This window comes from Vespa crabro, chromosome 18 (assembly GCF_910589235.1).
Source record: "Vespa crabro chromosome 18, iyVesCrab1.2, whole genome shotgun sequence".
Lineage (NCBI taxonomy): Eukaryota > Metazoa > Arthropoda > Insecta > Hymenoptera > Vespidae > Vespa > Vespa crabro.
Window position 1 is genome coordinate 1,259,832 of NC_060972.1, and position 22,643 is coordinate 1,282,474.

The 22,643-nt window shown below is 30.4% G+C and overlaps 1 protein-coding gene across 2 annotated transcripts in view; it reads right to left on the reverse strand.

The window, feature by feature from the left end:
* Positions 1-1,008: 1,008 nt before the first annotated feature.
* LOC124430295 (guanine nucleotide-binding protein G(o) subunit alpha) overlaps positions 1,009-22,643 on the reverse strand; it is a 37,997-nt gene continuing 16,362 nt past the window's right edge. For both annotated transcript variants that reach the window (XM_046976624.1, XM_046976623.1), the window contains exons 3-9: positions 16,006-16,048; positions 13,497-13,638; positions 10,329-10,489; positions 4,537-4,665; positions 3,898-4,027; positions 2,099-2,252; positions 1,009-1,356 (exon numbers count right to left, since the gene is read on the reverse strand). In XM_046976624.1, the coding sequence (XP_046832580.1) occupies positions 1,169-1,356; positions 2,099-2,252; positions 3,898-4,027; positions 4,537-4,665; positions 10,329-10,489; positions 13,497-13,638; positions 16,006-16,048 (947 nt within the window). In that variant the 3' untranslated portion in view covers positions 1,009-1,168. The remainder of the gene's footprint in view (positions 1,357-2,098; positions 2,253-3,897; positions 4,028-4,536; positions 4,666-10,328; positions 10,490-13,496; positions 13,639-16,005; positions 16,049-22,643) is intronic.

The window sequence follows — 22,643 nt, forward strand, 5'->3', positions numbered from 1 at the left end:
AAATTCGTGCTAAATCCATTTTAAATGTGCAAATACTAGAATATTATCATCCTTCTATAGTCAAATACATAATATATATTGCGTTTATATATATATATATATATATATATATATATATATAATATAATATATATATATATATATATATATATATATATATATATATATATATATATATATATATATAATAGTCGACTTATTCCTTCGTGAAGTTGCTTAATCAAAAGGTTCGACAAAAAAGAAAAGGACAATAAAAAGAAAAAAAAAGCTAAAAAAAATAAAAGAAATAAAAAAGAAACTATGTCGAGCCATTTGTTTTTTTTTTCCTCTCTCTTCAAGTCTCGTTATAACATCCAACTGCAGGTTCGATTTTTTTTCTCTCTCTCTTTCTTGTGCTTTGACGTTAACACGATTTGGTTTGTTGGCGCAAATGTAAATACATATATGACGGCCGAGTTTAATCGAAATATATATATATTATTTTTTCTTTATCATTCTTTCTGTCTTTCTCTCATTCTTTTTTTCTTTCTTTCTTTCTTTCTTTCTTTCTTCCTTCACTTTACTCTCCCATTATCTTTCGTTCGATCTACGAAATTTTTCAATCTACGAAATGATGCAAGACTTTTCATAAATGCAAGCCATGCAACCAGTAGTATAATATTTATTCTTATCATAATCGCGTATTGGTCGACTCCTTTCGATTATCCCGAGAATCGTATACAGAGTCTAACGAGCACGAGAAGATATTTCATCTTTATATTGATCTTCATCTTCTTTCTTGTCTTTCTTCATCCACATTCGTTATCTCACTCTAAACACAAATCAAATGTAACCATGATCGAACCAAAAATGAATTCTTGACTCTGATAAACGTTGCCCGTTCAATAGCTTCATCATCATCATCATCATCATCACCATCATTATCATCATCATCATTATCATCATCATCATCAGCAGCAGCATCATGAGCATCATCATCATCATCATTATCGTTATCATCATCATTTTCATCGTCGTCGTCGTCGTCATTATCATCACCGTCGTCATCGTCTTCGTCGTAATCGTCGTTTTCGTCAACGTCAACGTCGTATTCGTCATCATCGTCATCATCATCGTCATCATCATCATCTTCATTTTGTTAACGCTTAATATAGAATACGGAATTAACCTAATAGAGTCCGCAGCCACGCAGATTATTGGCGATGATTACATCTGTAACCGCGTCGAACACAAATTGAATGTTATTCGTGTCGGTGGCACAGGTCATGTGGCAGTAAATCTCCTTCGTCGTGGACTTGTTTTTCGCTTCGAATTGCGCCTGAATGTAGGCAGCGGCGTCACTGTATTCCTGCGCACCTAAACGAAATACAAAACAAAATTGTTAATAACAATTTAATCGTTATTTAAAGAGTTCTCTACGTCGATATATTTATTATTTATATATTTTTTTTTCCTTTTTTTTTTCCTCCCCCTTTATACGATACATTTATAAGTCAAATCGATTAACGCCATCTTTTGAATTTTCTTTTTCTTTTCTTTTTTTTTTTTTGATTTTTTTTCTTTTTTTTTGTTTGTTCTTCTTTTTTGTTTTAATCTAAGCGTCTTCAAACACTTAACGGAGTTCTTACCTTTTTATATTCATAATTATTTTTCTCAAATTTCCATTATTTTCCGTAGTAAATGATTAAATCATAAAAAAAATTTGTTTTCTTTAAGCCATCGAATAAAAAAATAATTTATTTCAAAAGCCAATCCGATTAACAACTCCTTAAGTACTCTAATGCAAATCATTGGCAATGATGCAATCACGATGAAAAAAAAAAACATCATTCATATATTCTACAATGTTCATTTGTATTTATTTATTTTCAAGGGAGTATTAAAAAGCAATTTAAATGTTACATCGTTGCATCTCTACACTTTTCCTCTTTTTATGGAAGTTAATCGATTTTGCCAAAGGTCTGCGGCTCTTATCATAATAAACAAAAAGAAATAAAAAAAAAATAAAAAAAATAAAAGAAATAAAAGAAATAAGAGAAGAAAAGAAAGCAAATAAAAAGAAAGAACAAAGAGAAAAAAAAAACGAAGATTATTTTACCTGCATACTCCGGGAAGCAAATCGTCAAGGGAGACTTGCGTATCTTTTCCTCGAACAGATCCTTCTTATTCAGGAAAAGAATGATCGAGGTGTCGGTGAACCATTTGTTGTTGCAAATTGAATCGAATAACTTCAAACTCTCTTGCATTCGATTCTGGAAAAATAAATTCGTACGAGCTTACGTTATCATCGTTTGTTTTCCTATCATTCGTTTTCGTTCGTTCGTTTTCGTTCGTTTTCGTTCGCTTACTTATCTATTTTCAAAAAGGTCGAACAACGATACACATGCGATTATACGTGATTATACCTAATGCACTATGTAAATATACACACACGTATATATATTTATGATATAATTATATAATAGTATATATATATATATGTGTGTGTGTGTGTGTGTGTGTGTGTGTGTATAACATATTATGCATGCATGTATGTATTGTCTATCACATATTTTATTTCTATTATAATCGAATTTTGAATTTTCTTTTTTTTTATTTTTTTTGTTTTTTTTTTGTTTTTTTGTTTTGTTTAATTTAAGCGTCTTAAAACACTTAACGGTGTTATCACTTTTCATATTCATAATTATTTTTCTCAAATTTCCATTATTTTCGTACTAAATGATTAAAGGATAAAAAAATTTGTTTTCTTTAAGCCATAAAATAAAAAAATAATTTATTTCAAAATTTGACACGTATGAAAATAAAAGATACTTGTGACTATTCAGTATGCACGTGTAAGCATCTACTCGAAATTAAATCAACGACACTTCCCACGTGCAATGACCTTAACAATTGATCCCCATACTTCTTCTTCTTCTTCTTTTCTAATCTTTATACTTCCGAGTGTCCGTTATCTTACAAAATGAAAAATGCTTCGTGATAAAGGATAGTAACTTGATCTTGATCGAGCTGCGGACGAACGCGAATGTATTTATTCGATTCTTTTCTTCTTCTTCTTATTCTTTTTGTTTTTTCTTTTTCTTTTTTTTTTTTTTTATCTTTGTTCAAAAGATTATTACGAGAAAAATTCGCTGTACAAAAATTGATACTTCACGTAACGAAAGAAAGCGAAAAATTGAATATTTCTCTTCGAGTGAATATGTATTATTCGATTCTTATTTTCTTTCTTCTCTGTTTTATTCTTTTTGTTCAGAAAATTATGCAAAAATTTGTCGTAAAAATTCTCGACTCTCAATAAAAAAAAAAAAAAAAAGAAAAATATTTTGATATACAGAGAAATATATTATTTGTTTCTTTTTTTTTTTTTTTTGGTCAGAAAATCATGCGAGAATTTGTTTTTAAAAATTGATATTCTTCGCAATGAAAGGAAGAAAAACCAGGAAAAACAATATGTTTTACAATGGTAGAACGTAATCGAGTAGAGCTTGATCAAGTGGCACGGAAATATTTGATTCTTTTTTTTTAAGAAAATTATGCGAGATTTATTTGTAAAAATTGCAATTTTTGGATAAAAAATAAATTTACTTTGACTTTCTTTTAAAAGATATTTTCGACTAAAAGATATCATCGTTTCAATTTCCATTTTTTTTTCTTTTTTTTTTCTTTTTTTTTTTTTTTTTTGGAATAAAGTCAAACTTGCATTTAAGTTTAATTCGATCGTCTCTTCAATTGATATTACGTTAAATATCACGTTATTCGTAATAATAATTTTGAATGACCAACGTAAATTCTTCACTTAATTACATCGTAAGAAACGAAAATGACGACTACTCGTGTAAGAATATGATTCTCAATAAATTTAGACGAAAGGGAATCCATTGAATAATTTAATCTTACCGTAGTCTCATCTTCGTGCAAGACCTGATCATATTCGGACATAGCGACGCAAAAAATAATCGCTGTAACATCCTCGAAGCAATGTATCCATTTTTTACGTTCGCTTCTTTGTCCACCCACGTCGAACAATCTGTAAGAAAAAGAAAAAAAAAAAAAAAAAAAAAAAAGAAAAGAAATGAGAAAAGAAGTTAATAAGGATTGATTAAAGATCATGAGACTGAGAGAAAAAAAAAAGATAAAGAAAAAGAAAAACAAAATAAAAAAAAAGAAACAAAACACGAAAGAAATTGAGACGTTCGAAAAAAAAAAGAGATTTTATTTTACACCAGTAACGATCTTACGAACAGACGAATGGATTAAAATTATTGTCGGCGAATGATTCATCATCTAACACGGTCATTCACAATACACAACGTTACGTGTTCATATCTAGCAACGTCATAGTCGGCCGAGATTATGAGAATGAGCAAGCACATTGAAACGTCTCTCAGTGATTAATAATCTTATTGATTTTCTTTGACGCCAAAAGAAAGAAAATAATTCTTTTAACTTTCTTGGTCCAAATTGTATCTCTGACATTTATATTCGATTACATTCTATATATATATATATAAAATAAAAATGTGAAAATCTACTTACTTGAAATTAAGGTTTTTGAATGAGAAATGGACCTCAACGATACCAGTCGTTTTAACTCGAGTCCTCAATATGTCCTGCTCCGTTGGTTGGTAGTCTTTTGCGCCTAATCGATCCAAGTCGTCCAGGAAGCTATACAGCGTATCAATTTTTGTAAGGTATTATCGAACGGATTTAATATAAAAGATAGTAAATAAATAGACGTATATATATATATATATACGTCTGTAGACCAAATAATAATCCGTAGGATTATATTCTCAGAAAATCAAAGGACATCCTTATATATACATATATATTGTATAAATCCATCATATATCGAGAATGAATCTTCTTTTGACAATAAGAACCATAAAAGGCGTACTAGTATTATATTCAAAAGAATAATCATTGAGATATTCTTCGTCAGACGAATGAAAGATCAAGATTTTCTTTTTTTTAACGTTAGAAATAACTTTGAATAATCAATTTCTACTATTCCTTTCTATTCTACAATAGAAAAAGGAAATAAAAAAAAAAAAAAACTACTCTGTGACATTTCAAGAATACTATTTAGCATGAGAAAGTGCGTTCTAGTATAATATAATTTCATATTCGATTTGATAAAAACTTTAGATGATAACGAAAACGAGTTCGTTAACGTCTAATAGTTTGTCGTTGATGTTCGTTGAGGGTAAAATAGTCGATCGAAGCCAAAGTTGTTCGATATACTTATATATATATATATATATATCTATGTGTATATATATATATATATATATATATATATATATGTATATATATACGCATGTATGTAGTAGCATAATAGTCGCGTGCTAGGGCGCGGCTCGCAACAAGTAGCCGAAGAGTAAGCAGATAGTACGAAACGAGAACTTTGATGGTTACAAGTTTATAGCTAAAGATAAATCTTCGTAAGACGAGTATCTATAGATTTCAGTGTGATAAAAGAGTGTTAATAAAGAATGTCGTAAAAGTCGATCGCGTAAAAGGAAAGGAAAAGAAAAAAGATATTTATAAATATTTTGAAATCCGACGAAACAGAAGTCGAGTTTGTTCGATTTAAAAGAAAAAAAATCTCACGATCATATAAATTTTAATTTATTATCGAATAAGCCTACGTTACATAATACATTATATATATATATATATATATATATATATATATATATATATATCGTATAAGTGTAAATCTCGTGTATAAAAGTCTTCCGTAGAATCATTTGGAAAATTTATGTGTACATATATATATATATACACGTCCGTCGCCAACATATATATATATATCAGGATTTGGAGGTTATATACATGAGAAAACCCTTGCAGCGCCATCTTCGTGGTTTATTCGCCATATTTCATGGCCAGCCGACGTCTACTCTCGATGGGGAGAAGGGAAAAATAATTCTATGTCGTCGATGCGATTTTTCCCATATGGATCTTTCTTTTTTTTTTATTTATTCCTTTCTCCTCCTTTTTTTTTTTATTATGAGAAAAAACTAAACAATAAAGAAAAGAAACTTGACGATCGAGTAAATGGAGGGAAAGCTGGTAAAAACAAAGAGGAGAACAAGAATGAACAAAAAAGAAACGAGAAAGAAGAAAAAAAGAACTAAGGTTGGGGTGAGATGGGGTAGGAATGGTTATAATGATGGTGGTGGTGGTGATGATGATGATGATGATAGTGATGGTGGTAGTAGTAGTGGTGAGATGGTTCGAAAGGATAATAAAGGAAGGGTTTGAGACGGACACGAAGACACGCGAGGTTAAAAGGAGAAAAGGACCTAGAGGTCGCCGGTGTCTGGGGATTTGGATGATAGAACTTGGATACGTAGGAAAAGGGTGAATAGAGAGAGAGAGAGAGAGAGAGAGAGAAGAGAGTGGAAGAAGAAGAAGGAAGAAGTTTCGTCGTCGTTGCCAGCCATCCTGTCTGTTCTTTTTCTTTTTCTTTTCCTTCTTATTCCTCTTTTTCTTCTTTTACTTCTACTTCTTTACTTCTACTTCTTTCTCCCTTGAGGGGTAAGCTTTAGATTTTTGTGGAAGTACGAGAAAGAGATAGAAAAAGAATGAAAGGTGGAGATAGACAGATAGATAGATAAATATAGATAGATAGATATATAGATAGAAATATAGAGTGAGAGTGAGAGAGAGAGAGAGAGAGAGAGAGAGAGAGAGACAGAAGGGGTAGTTGGTGAGAATAAAAAGAAAGAGAAAGGGAGAAAGAGAGAGGAAGAGAGAGAGAGAGAGAGAGAGGGGAAGGTTCGTGGTGGAACAACGTCGGCCATCTTCCCTGTCACGTGACACGGGCGTGGCGTGACGTCATCGCCGATCAATACGACAGAGAGCGAAGGATAGAGAGATAAAGAAAGGAAGAGGAGAAGGAGGAGAAGAGGAGAGTGAGTGAGTGAGTGAGTAAGTGAGTGAAAGAGAAAGAGAAAAAGAGAGAGAGAGAGAGAGAGAGAAAAAGAGTGTGTTCTCCGAAACACTCCGCATATCCTCGTCCATCCCTTTCTAATTCATCTTCCCCTACCCTTATTTCAACCCCGCTTTGTCTCACCACGAATTCACCGTGGCTTTTTACCCCTCAGTTTCTCCCTCTCCTTATCACTCCCTTTCACCATACTACAGTCCATTCTCTGACTCGTCGACTCCTTCAGGAAATTCATATTATAACCGAGCTTTTCTGCCCTACTCCAATGGCCAAGCTTTACGGTTCCGCTTTCTGACCAGGGACACTGTCTGGCGGCCACAGTTTAAATATGCAAAGAGCAAATATATATATATACATATATACGTATATATATATGTATGTATGTACGTATATATATGTATATGTGTATATGTGTGTTGTGTGATATAGATATAGATATAAATATAGAAATATATATGTATATATGTACATGTTATATAGAGTATATATGTATATGCAAATACTATATATATATATATATTTATTTGTTATTTATTCAAAGTTTTTTTTATTATCAATCGCATCATTAAAAATCGAAATGATTCAAATTGTTTACGTTTTATGCGTTTAAAAGTATGTAATAAATAAATAAATAAATAAATAAATAAATAAATAAATAAATAAATAAATAAATAAATAATTAAAATTAGATTCATGTCTAAATTTATTTACGATAAAATCGTAATAGACGATATACTTTATGCTCTTCAATGCTTCTTCCTCTCTCTTTCTATCTTGCTTACTCTATCTCTCTTTTTCTCACGTAAGCGCCAAATAGGTTTCTGACGTTTACGGTAAAGTCTTCCTGACAATCCTGATACTATGGTGCGCTATAGACAAGGGCTTTTTAGAGGATATAAAGAGAAAAATAGATAATAGATAGACCCAGGAGTTAGTTATTGAGAGGTGATAGGAAAAGCTTACCTGATAACCGATAAACGTCCGAGAAAAACGTAAGATCCAAAATCTTAACGAATATGGCCACCTTCGTACGATCCTAATATCAGGATTGTCTACTTCATTTTATCAAAAGATAAAATGAGAAATGAGGTAAGGAAAAGAACAAAATATGGTAGTCTCGTAAAAATATGAAGAAATCGATTTCATAATCAACTTTGTCACCCAAGATTTCTCGATCGAAATTGTACAATTTTTATCGATACGAACGATAATAATTTTTCGTTCATTTTTCTCCCCCTTATATATATATATATATATATATATATATATATATATATATATATATATATGTTTATCAAAAACGTCACATATTAGAGAACGACGTATGTACGTCGAATGATGTTCATATAATATGTATATACATAATATTAACGTCACTACGTTTGTGTACCTGCGTAAAACGAGCTTATTATAAACTCCACCCTAAAATCAATAGCCAAGTAGCTAACGCACTACAAAAATATCCTCTAACGGGAGACGCGCAAGCTCTGCGTATTCCGCACGCGAGGAAAGGAGAGAGAGAGAGAGAGAGAGAGAGAGAGAGAGAGAGAGAGAGAGAGAGAGAGAGAGAGAGAGAGAGGGATTTATCCTTCGGAGAACACTTTCACCTCGGGCCTGCCTACGCCTTTGTCGTTGGAAGTCGATGAACTTTGCAAGCAGCGATACTAACGACGACAGTGTAAACAATAGCTCGATGTATTCTTAACCCTCGAAATAGATCGACTTCGAAAGGTTCAAAAACCCTTTTCTTCATTCCTTCGATTATTTATCTCCGATCAATTTATTTATTTTTTACATATATATATATATATATATATGTATATATAATACATCGTATGACTGTGGTCGAATTGATACAAGGATTTGGATTCTAATAATATTATCGATAATTCTAATGAGATTCGACTTGAAATAATACAAGCTGGTCGAACAATTTTCTTAAGGGTGATCTTTCTTTTCTTCTTCTTTTTACTTCTTTTATTTGTCACTTTCCAAGAAAAAAAAAAAAAAAAAAAAAAATAATAAAAAGAAAAAGAAATCTCGAAATCTAAAGAAATATTGAAGAAAAGTATCTTTGTATCGTATGTACTTACGTACATATATATATATATATATGTATGTATGTATGTATGTATGTATGTGTTATGAAAAAACACGTGAAGCAAGAGTTTTTAAAATAATGAATATAAAGAACTAGAAGAAGTAAAAAAAGAAGAAAAAGAAGAAGAAGAAGAAGATGAAGAAGAAAAGAAGAAAAAGAATAAGAGATAAGAAATGTATTTTTTTTTCGTTGGTATAAAAGATCACGCGAGCTTGACCGAGATGAATTTGAAACGCGAAGAAGCGTTGTAAAGTTCGCGAAGGATGACAGATCGATTTCACTGAAATTTTAACGAAGTCGCGTTAGAGAGAGAGAGAGAGAGAGAGAGAGAGAAAGAGAGAGAGAGAGAGAGAGAGGAGAGAGAGAGAAAAAAGAGAGGGAGAGAGAGAGAGAGAAAGAAAGAGGGAGAACTAGTTGGCTACTAGCTAGCTAGCTAGCTAGTTATCTAGTTCGGCGCCTTTCAGTCTACACGTTCGGCCTGTTTCTTCTCTTATTTTACGACGGACAACGATTATTACGAGTATTACGACTACGACGATTACTTTGGCTCGAACTATGACAATTACGAGTTCGTCTATATAAGCTTTAGCACATATAATTTTTCACAATTTTCGTAATATTATATTATATAATAATATATAAAATATAAAATAATATAAAATAATTATATTATAACATATATATATATATATACATATATTTAGACATACTAATATCCATAAGACAGTTGTATAAAACAATAATAAAATGTTTATATACAAATGAATTGTTATAAATATTAATATAACATCGTTATGTTATTTCGTTAAATATAATATAATCCCATAACAAGATATTATTTATTTATATGTGTATGTGTGTATATATATATACATATATATTATAATATTATATTATATAAATAATATATAAAATAAAATAATTAATATATAATATAATATAAAAAAATATAAAATAATATAAAATAATTATATTATAATATATACATATGTATGGTTGTATATATGCATGTTTAGATATATTAATATCTATAAAACAATCGTATAAAACAATAATAAAATGTTTATACACGAATGAATTGTTATAATAAAATTCACGGTTACATCGTTCGAACGTTATTTCGTTAAACATTAGTTTATTGCCATAACGTATTATTATTTATTTAAATATATATATATATATATATATATATATATATATATATATATATATATATATATATATAAAGTAGTAAAGTGAATATAATATACAGATTTAAAGTCCACTTACTATTTCGCAGAATCATTAAGTTGATATTCATTGCTCCTTCCAAAACATCCTTGGACACCGCTATCGGTCCAGAGCCTCTTCATGGCCATTAAAAGTTCTTCGCTAAATGGCTCGGTGTCCTCCATTCGTTGGATAACGTCGAAGACCATTTTTGCGTCAGTCTGAAAATATAAAATATACGTTAAACGTAAAATACATATATATATATATATATATATATATATATATATATATATATATGTAAATATATTAAAGGTAAGATTTTATTTGTTCCTCACTATGAAGGATTTCGGTAGGTAGGTAGGTAGCTAGGTAGGTAGGTAATAGGAAAAAGATAAAAATGAAAATAAAAAAGATAATAAAAAGAAAATATATATGAAACTAAGTCAAACGCAGTTAGTAAGTATATTGTCATTAATATATATCGAAATCAAATATGATGGTTCTCATTCTCTATTTAGGAAACGATGAAACAACCATATCCCATTATCCCATAGCTCTTTATCAATTCATATTCATCTTGAGTTAGCCAGAGATGGAGATAGAGATAGATAGTTAGATAGATAGAAAGAGAGAGAGAGAGAGAGAGAGAGAGAGAGAGAGAGAGAGAGAGAGAGAAATAGAGAGAAAGAGAGATAGAGAGAGAGATAGATAGAGAGAGAGAAAGCATCTTAAACAAGCATTATTCCCTAGTGTAATATTTCATTGCTGAAATATTAAACTCCTGACGTTTCTGATTCTAACAAGAAATAAGATTGTTATTGAGATATGAGGTCTCTATGGAAGGTTAAATAATCTCTTATTTCTTTTTCTTTGAAAAAATTTTTAACAAACTAGCAGAAAGATGTAATAAAGAGAAAAGAGAGAGAAAGAGAGAGAGAGAGAGAGAAGCTTTTTTGAACTTCATTCCCGTTGATATGCCTGGGGCTATATAAAACTTATTCTGGGTTGTACACCTACGTTCCTAAATAAGAACAAAATTCTAATCTTTTATCAAGAGAAAAAGACTTTGAAAGTCTTTTGATAAAAAATTCTTTCTTTCGAATGAAAGTTAAAAGATAAGGGATGTGTAGAAGTGAGGAAGAGAGAGAGGACAAGAATCGATAAAAACGTGTGATCGTTCACATACTTAGAACAAATGATCATCATGTTATTATTATTATTATTATTATTATCATTATTATCATTATCATTATTATCATTATTATTATTATTATCATCATTATCATTCTTTTTCTTTTTTTTTTGTTCATTTTCTTCGTTAATATTAGGTACATTTTGGTACTCTCTTCTTCGATTTAACGCTGAATGCCTCTTTCATAAGATAATCGTCGAACCGTGGCAAATCGCATGCAGGATGGTACTTAACGGCTTGCTCTTAGAACCAAGGCCAATCTTGAGTATCTTCGTTTATTATGTTATGCTCCCTTAACTAACTATAATCGTTATCGCACTTTCCACGACTAATTCTTTTTCTTTATAACACACACACACTCTCTCTCTCTCTCTCTCTCTCTCTCTCTCTCTCTTTCTCTCTCTCTCTCTATGAATCAAATCAATTTCATAAAAAATTCGATTTTTTCATTATTATTGTAATAATAATTAAATAATCGGTTTGTTATTCTATTGTATGATTTATATTATTAATTATTACGTTGATATATCGTTTGGGAATATTCATTTAAATCAAGAAAACTCACTCTATTACTTTAAAATATCAAATCATATTATGTTTTTAATATAATGATAAGATAAATATTTCTATCTATAATTTATTTGAAAAATTATATTCTTTATCAGATTTTTCCTTCATTGAAAACATAATAACAATGAAGTAATTGATTTATTATTCTTATTTATTATTATAATTGATTATTTATTATTATAAATCAAAATCAGAGCAACGCATTATTATTTCAAAAAAAAAAAAAAAAAAAAAAAAAAAAAAAACGAATCGCATTATGTATCTAAAAGAAAGACAAAACAATTATTTCTATTATAATTGATTTCACAAAATTCAATTGTATATTAAAATTTTTCCATCATTGAAAATGCAATCAAATTGATCGATTTTTTATTCTGTGACTGTAAATTATTAACACTGTTGTTACATTTTAATAGTACGTACGTACATATGTAAATTGAAACGAGAAAATCTCGCGCTAATATTTTTCTTTCTTTTTTTTTTTTTTTTTTAAATATCGAATCATATTATATTTCCAAAAGAATAACGCGATGAACGATTCCATTACAAAATTTTTCACATTGCGTAGGTCGTTTAGATTTATCACGAAGATCGAAACGAACGATTATCGATCGTTTAACGAGAATTATGTATACGAACGATGTAATGCGTTACATAAATATGGATTTGAATATAATGTAGGTAAAAGAAAGGAAAAAAAAGGAAAGAAGAGAGAGAGAGAGAGAGAGAGAGAGAGAGAGAGAGAGAGAAAAGATATACGAGTAGCAATGAAAAAAATCTTAAGTATCCGTCTACCAATCAAAGTTCTAGTCTCGACCAACCCCTATACATTTAAAGCCTCCCCATCCCTCGACTTTCCTCGAGCGCGCAACAACGCTCGTGAATGATGCCAAGCCGGTGGGGTTAATTATTTTCTCACCTGTTGCGGCTCTTATACGATTGTCATCGCTCGACATCGTTACTTTACTCGAGCGTGATATTTTAATTGACTTTTAAAACCGCGTCGATTAACTGTGTACCTATACGGGGATGGGCCAAACGTTTCCATGTTAGATAAAATATTCCTAGGTTTGTAGTTTAAAAATCTACTGAATAAAATATATATGTATACATATATATATAAAGAAAAGAAAATAGAAATGAATTGATCTGAAACGTTTTGAAAAATATTAATTTGATTTTTCGAAATCATTATAGAAACTTTTTGCCCATCCTGTGTACGTATGTGTGTGTGTGTGTGTGTGTGTGTGTGTGTGTATACATACATCTACACATAAATTTATGTATGTAAAAAAATATATAAACATAAGTTTCAAAGTTCTTGTGTAATGTATATGTACTTATATGATATAATATCAATTATTATTATTATTATTATTATTATTATTATTATTATTATTATTATTATATTATTATTAAAAAAAGATTCACACATAAATCCTTCTTATTACAACTTTACATACCTCTCTCTCGTTGGTCGAGAAATTTAATCCGAGTGTTGGCATCGCTCTGAGAATAGCAACGAGTGATTGTATCGTGTTGCTATAAACGACGGGTCTGTACTGTTTGAAGTCCTCTGGCGTAAAACCGCTTTCGTGAATGATTCTGAAAGAAAAAGATAGAGAATGAAAAAAAAGAATATGTATATATATATATAGTACGTAAGAACAAAAATAGGATGTTTGTTTAACAATTAAATGTGTTTATTTGTGAATCTGCATACGTTATTAGTACTTATCAATACAAAAATATTATAACATACATATTTGATAGTTAACACCAAAAGAAATTTTTTTTTTTTTTTTTTAATTTATTTATATATAACAATTTTTTATTACTAAATATATATATATATATTTATTTATTTATTTAAAATGTGTATATAAAATAATTATTTATCAGTAAAAAATATATTTATAAACGTTGTGTGAATATGGATATTGAAAGAAAAAGGAAAAAAAAGAAAAAAAAAAGAAAGAAGAAACAGAAAAATACAATTGAAAGGAATACTAACCGTTCTAATCAGGAATACTATTAGGTACTCTAACTCTTCGTTAATAGGCAAAGTAAAATTTTAGTCTTTTTCTTTTGTTTTCTTTTTTATCTTTTTCTTCTTTTTTTTTTAAATCAAATTTCTTATCAATTCTATTAATTTGTTTTTTTTTTTTTTTGGATTAAACATTTTCATATAAATTTCATGAAGCCAACTTATACAATAATGTTTTCATTAATATCAAATAGATTAACAATTAACCACCGGATGTATATTTCTGTTTTCCTAAAAAAAAAAAAAAAAAAAAAGAAAAAAGAAAAAGAAAAAAAGAACTAAACCCTTCGTCGTAAGATTTAATATTTAATTATTCGATCATCAAAATAACGACAAGATCTTTCGTTACAAGTAAACCAAGTAAAGCAAGTAAATGCGTTTCTTTGTTGAACTTGGGACCCATAAAGAGACCCGTTCATAGAAAGAAAAAGGGAATTTGGTAAGAGGAAATGAGATAGAAGTAAACAGACAGACAGACAGACAGACAGACAGACAGACAGACAGACAGACAGACAGACAAACAGACAGACAGACAGACAAGACATAGAGAGAGAAAGAAAGGAGGGATATGGTGTGCACGTTAATCTACTAACCATCGTGCGGGCTCCGCGTTCTTGTCTCTTTGCTAACGTAATTCCCTCTCCCTCTCCCACTCTCTCACTCTCTCTCTTTTTTTCTCTATCTCTCTCTCTGCGTATGTATTGATGTGAATGCGAGCGAGCTCACGCACGTGTTTCACACAGCTGCCCTTTAAGCGTAGAGACGCTAAGCTTCCTGTATCGTTACGTACAAATATCGATCTTGAACATAAACGAGGGGCAACAGTTTGCTCGTATAGCCCTGCCACGTATTATATATATAAAAAATACGTTTGTGCACATGTGCATGTGCACGAATGTATGTATGTATGTACGTATGTATGTATTTGTCAAAACGATGACGCAACACTCACTTTCTTTTCAGTTTCTAGTTTCTAAAAGAGAAGAGTTAGAGTACAGAGGACACATAATTCTTTTTTGCTTTTTCTTTTCTCTCTCACTCTCTCTCTCTCTCTCTCTCTCTTTTCTTCATCTTTTTTCTCTTCTTGTCTCTTATTTTTCTTCTCTTTTTTCTTTATTCTCTTTTTTTTCTTCTCTTTTCTTACTCTCTCTCTCTCTCTCTCTCTCTCTCTCTCTCCGTAAATTTTTCCACGTCCTATCATAATTCACGATCCATGCGGGAAACTAAACTAAACGAAACGAAAAGTGTGCGTCGCGAATTTAAAAGAAAAATGTCTCCTTTATATTGCCGAGACAATATTGTATGTGTCACGCATGCGCATTACTCTTTGTAAATATTCTCACTTCCGTGAGAAAAATATGTGTGTGCATGGGCGAGAGAACGTGTATTACGCCAAAACCTCAAAGAGGTTTCTTTCTTTCTTTTTTCTCTCTCTCTTTTTTTTTTTTTTTGCTCCTGCTCCCTTTTTTTTTCTTTTCTTTTTTTTTCCTTCTACTAAACGCGAAACCGGGACTCATCGACTATACGTATATAACATGTCTCTTCTTTGTAACTTACGATCGATACCATTTTACTACGCGACACGTTTTTGTTCGTTTCCCTTCGTGTACCTCATCGATTGGCCCTTACCGATTGTCGGGACCTTAATGATTGTTAAAAGTTAGAGAGAGAGAAAGAGAGAGAAAGAGACATATACAACACGCGTAAAATATTTGTATATGTCTATATTTATTTGTATGTGTGCACTCATGCATGTTTGGATGTGACAAATATACAAGCAAACATATGTGATAACATTAGAAAAAGAGACCGGAAGTTTAGTGAACGTTGTATTAACTAGATAAAATTAATTAGCTACAATATATATATATATGTGTGTGTGTGTGTGTGTGTGTGTGTGTGTGTGGGTATGTATGTATACTCACTTCATTTGTTTGACGATGGTACTCTTGCCAGACTCACCAGCTCCTGAAAAAAGAAAGAAGAAAATAGGAGTATAAAAAAAAAAAAGATTTTAAGAAACGAAGTTATCGTCGAGAGAAAATCTAAATGGTAGAGAGAAGGAAGGTAAGTAACTAGTACGTATCTATAGTATAGACCTGTACTAAAATAGTTAAGAGACTATTTCAACCCTGGAACACTTTTCCCTTACCTTTCTTTTTTTCTCTTTTTCTTTTTCTTTTTTTTTTTCTTTTTTATCCTTTCCTTTTTTCCTTTCTTCTATCGACCGATAGATAGAGAACTTTTCAAGATGGAAAGCAATTAAGCTAAGGAATAAGATGAGCGTGAAATAGCAGGGGGGATGGAGGGGGAGGGGAGGGGGATGGAGGGAAAGGAAGGAAAACCTATTTTTCTCTTTCTCTCTTTTTTATTTTTTACTTACATTTTTTCTTCTATTTTTCATTTTCTTCTCTCTCTCTCTCTCTCTCTCTCTCTCTCTCTCTCTTTTTTCGTTTTTATCGCGATCGAACGAAATGTGTCATTTTATAACCGGATATGACATGCCAGCGGAACTTGCTTTTCCTGCTTACCGCAAGTCTCCTCACTCTCTTTTAAAAAGCTCTTTCAGGCTAAGTAGCCGTCTATAATAGCTACTCGTCGCTGGAGCCGTTTAATATCGACCGAATACACGATGGACTTGTGTTGAGTCTTATCCTCTTTCTCTCTCTCATTCTCTCTCTACCTATCTCTATCTCTATTTCTATCTCTATCTCTCTCACTCTTTTTCTTTCTCTATGACTAAAGTATGTACGGAGATTGCACAAACAAGCGATAAAGAAAAAGAGTGAACGAGAGATAGAGATAGATAGATAGATAGATAGATAGATAGATAGAGAGAGAGAGAGAGAGAGAGAGAGAGAGAGGGTGTGTATGTATATGAAACTATATATGTATATAAATCTTCGCAAAAAAAAGTCAACGTTTCGTGACGACAACGATGATTCTTATTATCATTTCCCTATATGGGAAAACACATGCAAAATGGTGTAAATAGCCGGATTATCGATCTCATAGAATACTTTATTATCAACCTATATAAACATTAACTGAGAGAGAGAGAGAGAGAAAGAGAGGAAGGGAGGGAGTGAGAGAGAAAAGGAAGACATCGATCGATTAATAATTTGCGGATCTCTCGTTCGAGTTAGACTACTACAGTTACCTTTAACCTCGTTTATGTACCTCGTGAAAGGCCTCGATTGATCGAGGTCTCCACGAGCTTGCCAACTTAATGTATTTACAAACTATTTCTTTTTCTTTTTTTTTTCCTTTTTCTTTTCTTTTACTTCTTTATTCTCTTATTTTTCTTTTTTGTTTTTTTTTTTGCTTTTTCATACACGATAGTATTGTATTTTTTTTTTTTTTTTAAATTTTCGCGACATTCACGTATAAATATACTAAGTGATCCTTACGCGAAAATATTCGACATAAACATAAAATTTTATATATATATATAATACAAAATGAGACGTTTATATAATCTTAAATCGTATAAAAATATCTAGTTTTGACGTCATCGTATGCTTTCTCTAAGACATTTTGATTTTTTTTTTTTTTCCGTACTATACGCACGTATGTGCGTATTTATATGATATGTATGTATATTCTAATTATATACATAACATGGGTTTTTAAATCATATAGGATATATAACAGTAAATTTTTTCAACTAGACAAAACGATATACTGATTTTTCAATCGTTTTCATAAAAATATCTCAGTTACAATATCATCGTATGTTTTTTCAAAGTATTATGACTTTTTATATAATTATGTCCATATGTATGTATGTATATATATATATATTTTTTTTTAGTTTTTAAGGCATTATGACTTTTTTCTACTATATATGTTTACATTTATACGTATATCTGTAAGTATATACATATATATATATATATTTATATATCATGAGTGTTTAACTGGAGGATATTTATTCAATTAAATTTATCCAAGAGAGACAAAATGAGAATGGTTTTTAAATCATTTCTATAAAAAATTTCCAATTGCATTTCTCAAGTTCCTTATGATTTTTTCTTTTTTTTTTTCTCTCTCTCTCTCTCTCTCTCTCTTTTTTTTTAATTATATATATTCACAATTAATTTCACGAGTTTCCTTTTTTTGTAATATTTTTTTGATGAGATATTTACAAGGCATACTTTTCGTATATTATAATAATAATCGATGTTTCTAATGTTAATAGATACAAATGTTGAATTTATCTCCCCCTCCTCCTGCACCCCTACCACCTCCCTCCATGTGTCGTCCCTTATTTTATTTTATTTTATTCTTCTTCTTTTCTATAAACCTTCTGTCCCATTTTATTGTTCTCCTTCTGAATTGAATATGCACATACCTTAGATACATATGGCGTGCATATTCACTCGCATGTATAATGCTTTTATACAAACATACATACACACATATATACATACATAAATAAATACATACATACATACATACATACATACATACATACATAAATTATCAGAAAGAGAGATCTTTCCTAGCTCGATCTAGTTTATATTTTACACTCTTTGTAGTTACGTGTTACCCCAATCGAGGATATTTCTATAACAACGTTATAATTCTTTCTCTTAGACGACGACTATGAATATCTATTAGCTTCGATCTAATGTTCATTATTTTTTTATGATGAAGAAGAATTCATGATTAATATTTTTTATTAAAAAAAAAAAAAAAAAAAAAAAAAAAAAAAAAATAAAATAAAATAAAATAAAGATAACAAGATGAAAAGAAAGAGAAAGATCATTTTATTCCGTAATATATACATACTATGTTTTGATCGATTATCTTTTTTGTCTTTGATTTCTTCCTTTCGTCCGTTTGGAACAATAATTTGTAATCAGAAGAAAAAAAATATATACAGAAACTTAAAATATAGATAATAAAGATAAGGATGCACTTTAGACCGTCAATTTAATATCTTTAGAAAAAAAAAAATAATAATAATAAAAAAATAAATAATAGAGAAAAATATGAATATTATCTGAAAATTCTCGTTGGTTTATCTTGTAATAATTTATATAGCGAAAACTATGAAAGAATTTATCCCGGTCATTTATTTATCGGATTTTTAAACGTCAACTATTTTCCGATGGAAATGTCTGTTAAAAAAAAAAAAAAAAAAAAAAAAAAAAAAATGCATACGCACAACACACACACACACAGACACACAGACAGTACCCTAATCGATATAATAAAAGAATAAAAGAAGATCAGTTATAAAAAGGATTTCTCGTTGGGAATATCTATCAACTCGTTAAATGTTACACAATATCTATATATCTATGTATTTATATATCTACGCACGTAAGATTGTTATGTCATAGGTCAATATTTTTTTTCTGCCCTTCCCCTTTTTCATTTGTTTTCATCATCTTCATCTCCTTCTTCTTCTTCTTCTTCTTCTTCTTTTTATACCTTTTGTTCTTTGTAATCGAAGGTTGATAATTTCTTAAAAGTTCAATTTTTAAAAGGTCGTTTGTTTTAAACTTGCACGCAATGTTATTTGAAATATGTATAATTCGCAAGAATGATGTTATCATCGAATTCCGAGAATTGACTATCGCTTACCATCGAACAATCATGATTTACAACATATATATATATATATATATATATTTATATTTAAATGTAATTGTGAAAGCTGTAACGTTACGTTAACGTGTAATTGTCTAGCGACTCCCCTAACGTTAAATGTTTCACGAGACGACGCTCTTTCGTTCTACCTCTCGTATTTTACGACCACGAGGAACATTAACAGTAAGAGAATTTAACGAGCTAAAACGAAAATTTCAACGAGTCGAATAGCATAGCGACTGACTAACGAATTTAACGTTTAATGTACATACACACACACACACACACACACACACATATATATATATATACATATACATACATTCATGTACAATATCTTACTTGCATGTGAAAAAGGATTGATCGAAGTAATCGTTAAAATTCATATTCCTATTCTTTTAAAATATAATATCTATCTATAGAGTTTATTTATGTATATATGTGTACGTATGTATGTATGTATGTATGCATTTACTTATATACATACGAACTTAGCGTATGTAATACGTAACGTGGTTTATTGTAAAAAACATTTCTTTTCTTTTTCTTTTTCTTTTTTTCTCTCTTTTTCTTCATCTTTTTTCGAAATGAGAAGTAATAAAAGAATAAGGAGAGAAGTTATAACACAAGGAGGTCATTCAGATCGCGTGTTGATGTATTGTGTGCTAAGAATATACATATAATACATATATACATATGTATATATATATATATATATATATATATATATATTTCGTACACCTGTTTTTTAAGCAAAGATGACGACAATGAGACGACAGTAAAAAAAACGAAAACTTTAGTTACTCTTATCTAATAAAGTTCAAACGAATTCTATCTCATCCAAACTGATCTTACTTTTGCTTTATATATATATATATATATATATATATATATATATATATATATATATATATATAAATGTAAAAAAAAAATTGTAAAAAAAAGACGTGATAAATTTTATGACGACAGAAGTGACGAATAAGTATTGAAGGTTATGAAATCTCTGGTCAATCGTTTATCTAATTATTTCACGGATACGTGTTCCCTTGCGGGATGACTTTTTGCACAACGAATCCATTTACATTGGGTATATAAAAGAAAATAAAGATAACTCGTGTTAACGTAATAAAACTCTCGTAAGATTGTGAGTATAGTGTTAATGTTAACTACTACCACCATTTCAAAAAAGGGAAAAGCCAACTATCGTCGTCTTATCTTTAATAGCAAAGCCAATGACCTTGTCGAGAATAGAAAGAATCGATCTGTTTCGTCGAGTTAACGTTTTAAGAATACTAATTCCTCCCATGATTTCTCTCTCTCTCTCTCTCTCTCTCTCTCTCTTTCTCTTTTTATATATATATATATATTTCTTTTTTCTTCTTTTTTTATGTCTCTATCTCTATCTTTCTTTTTTCCAAAAAAGGAGATCGTTCGTACGCAACTACATATTCGAATGATCGAGACTTAATTGGCGAGCTCTTAAAATGTTGCGAAATTGACTCTTCTGATCGTACGAGAGAATTTTACTTGCAGGTTCATTTATTTTCAAATTCGTGTCGATTAGACTTATGTAGAATTAGATTTTCATTTTAAAGATGGCGCAACGGTGTCCCACAATTTATGTGTTTTTCCACGTTCGGCGATCATCGTTAAGTCGTTGATGATTGCGAGACAGATAAATAGATAGAGAGAGAGAGAGAGAAAAGGAAAATATAGGATATACGATGCGTTTTTTACATGCCGGAGCACTATTAATCGGATGAAAATACATGGTACATAAGAAAGAAAGAGATAGAGAGGGAGATACAGAGAGAAAGAGAGAGAGAGAGAGAGAGAGAAAGAGAAAGAATAACACACGGCGTCGAGAGAATGACGTCACCGGTTACATCAATAAACAGGACCCACATTTCGCAACTGTAATATCTTCCTTGGTATTTCCTAGTCCTGCTCTCTCTCTCTCTCTCTCTCTCTCTCTCTCTCTCTCTCTCTCTCTCTCTCTCTTTCTATCTATCTATCTACATATCTATCTATATGTCTCGCTCTTTTCACATTCAATATTTCTAAATTGCTTTAACTATAATTTTGTAACGTCTCATATTTTAAGATTTAGACATTAATTTCAATTAATCATCTTAAATGTATTTTCATTTATATTTGATTCATCTCTCGTTTATCTTCTTTTTTCTTTTTCCTTCTTTCTTTTTTCCCTTTCTCTAAATGTACTTTCAAGAAAAATAATATCTAATAAAATCAAATTAATTAATTTTTCAAATATAAATATATATATATATATATATATATATATATATATATATATATATTGACGAAAATATAAATGGTATCTCTTTATTGCATGTAGTAGTACATTAGAACTAAAAATAAATGATGAAAAATGAACGACCTTGGGTCTCGGTCATCTTTATACATCCAAGTCTCTATAACTGTCGTTGTCAATGTAAACTCAGAAGTAGAATCATGTCGGGGAATGAAAATCGATTGAGGGAGTTACGATAAAAACGTCGTCGTGGTCAGTGCTTCTACCATATTTTCGAAGGTCGTTTTCTTCGAGATAAATTGTAACGAACGATAACATGGGCTTTAGAACGTCAGCGACCGATCGAAATTGGCACGGTGTCAATGTTGGAGAAAACGATATCAGTTCTCGGCGAGCCCGACGGGAACATTTTTGTCGGGACGGAAACTTTTAAACTTTCATCCTCCTTCATTCCACCCAATATCACCCCACCTTTCCTCACCTCCTCTCCCTTTAAACTATAACACGAAGAAAGAAAAATAGAAAGAAAGAGATAGATAGATAGACAGAGAGAGAGAGAGAGAGAGAGAGAGAGAGAGAGAGAGAGAGGAAATGAGTGAGGGGAGTGTCGAGATATCGCAGCACGTGGAAATGACACATGGCAACAGTATGCGACCATTTTCTTTATGGCCTCGAAAGTTCAACTTG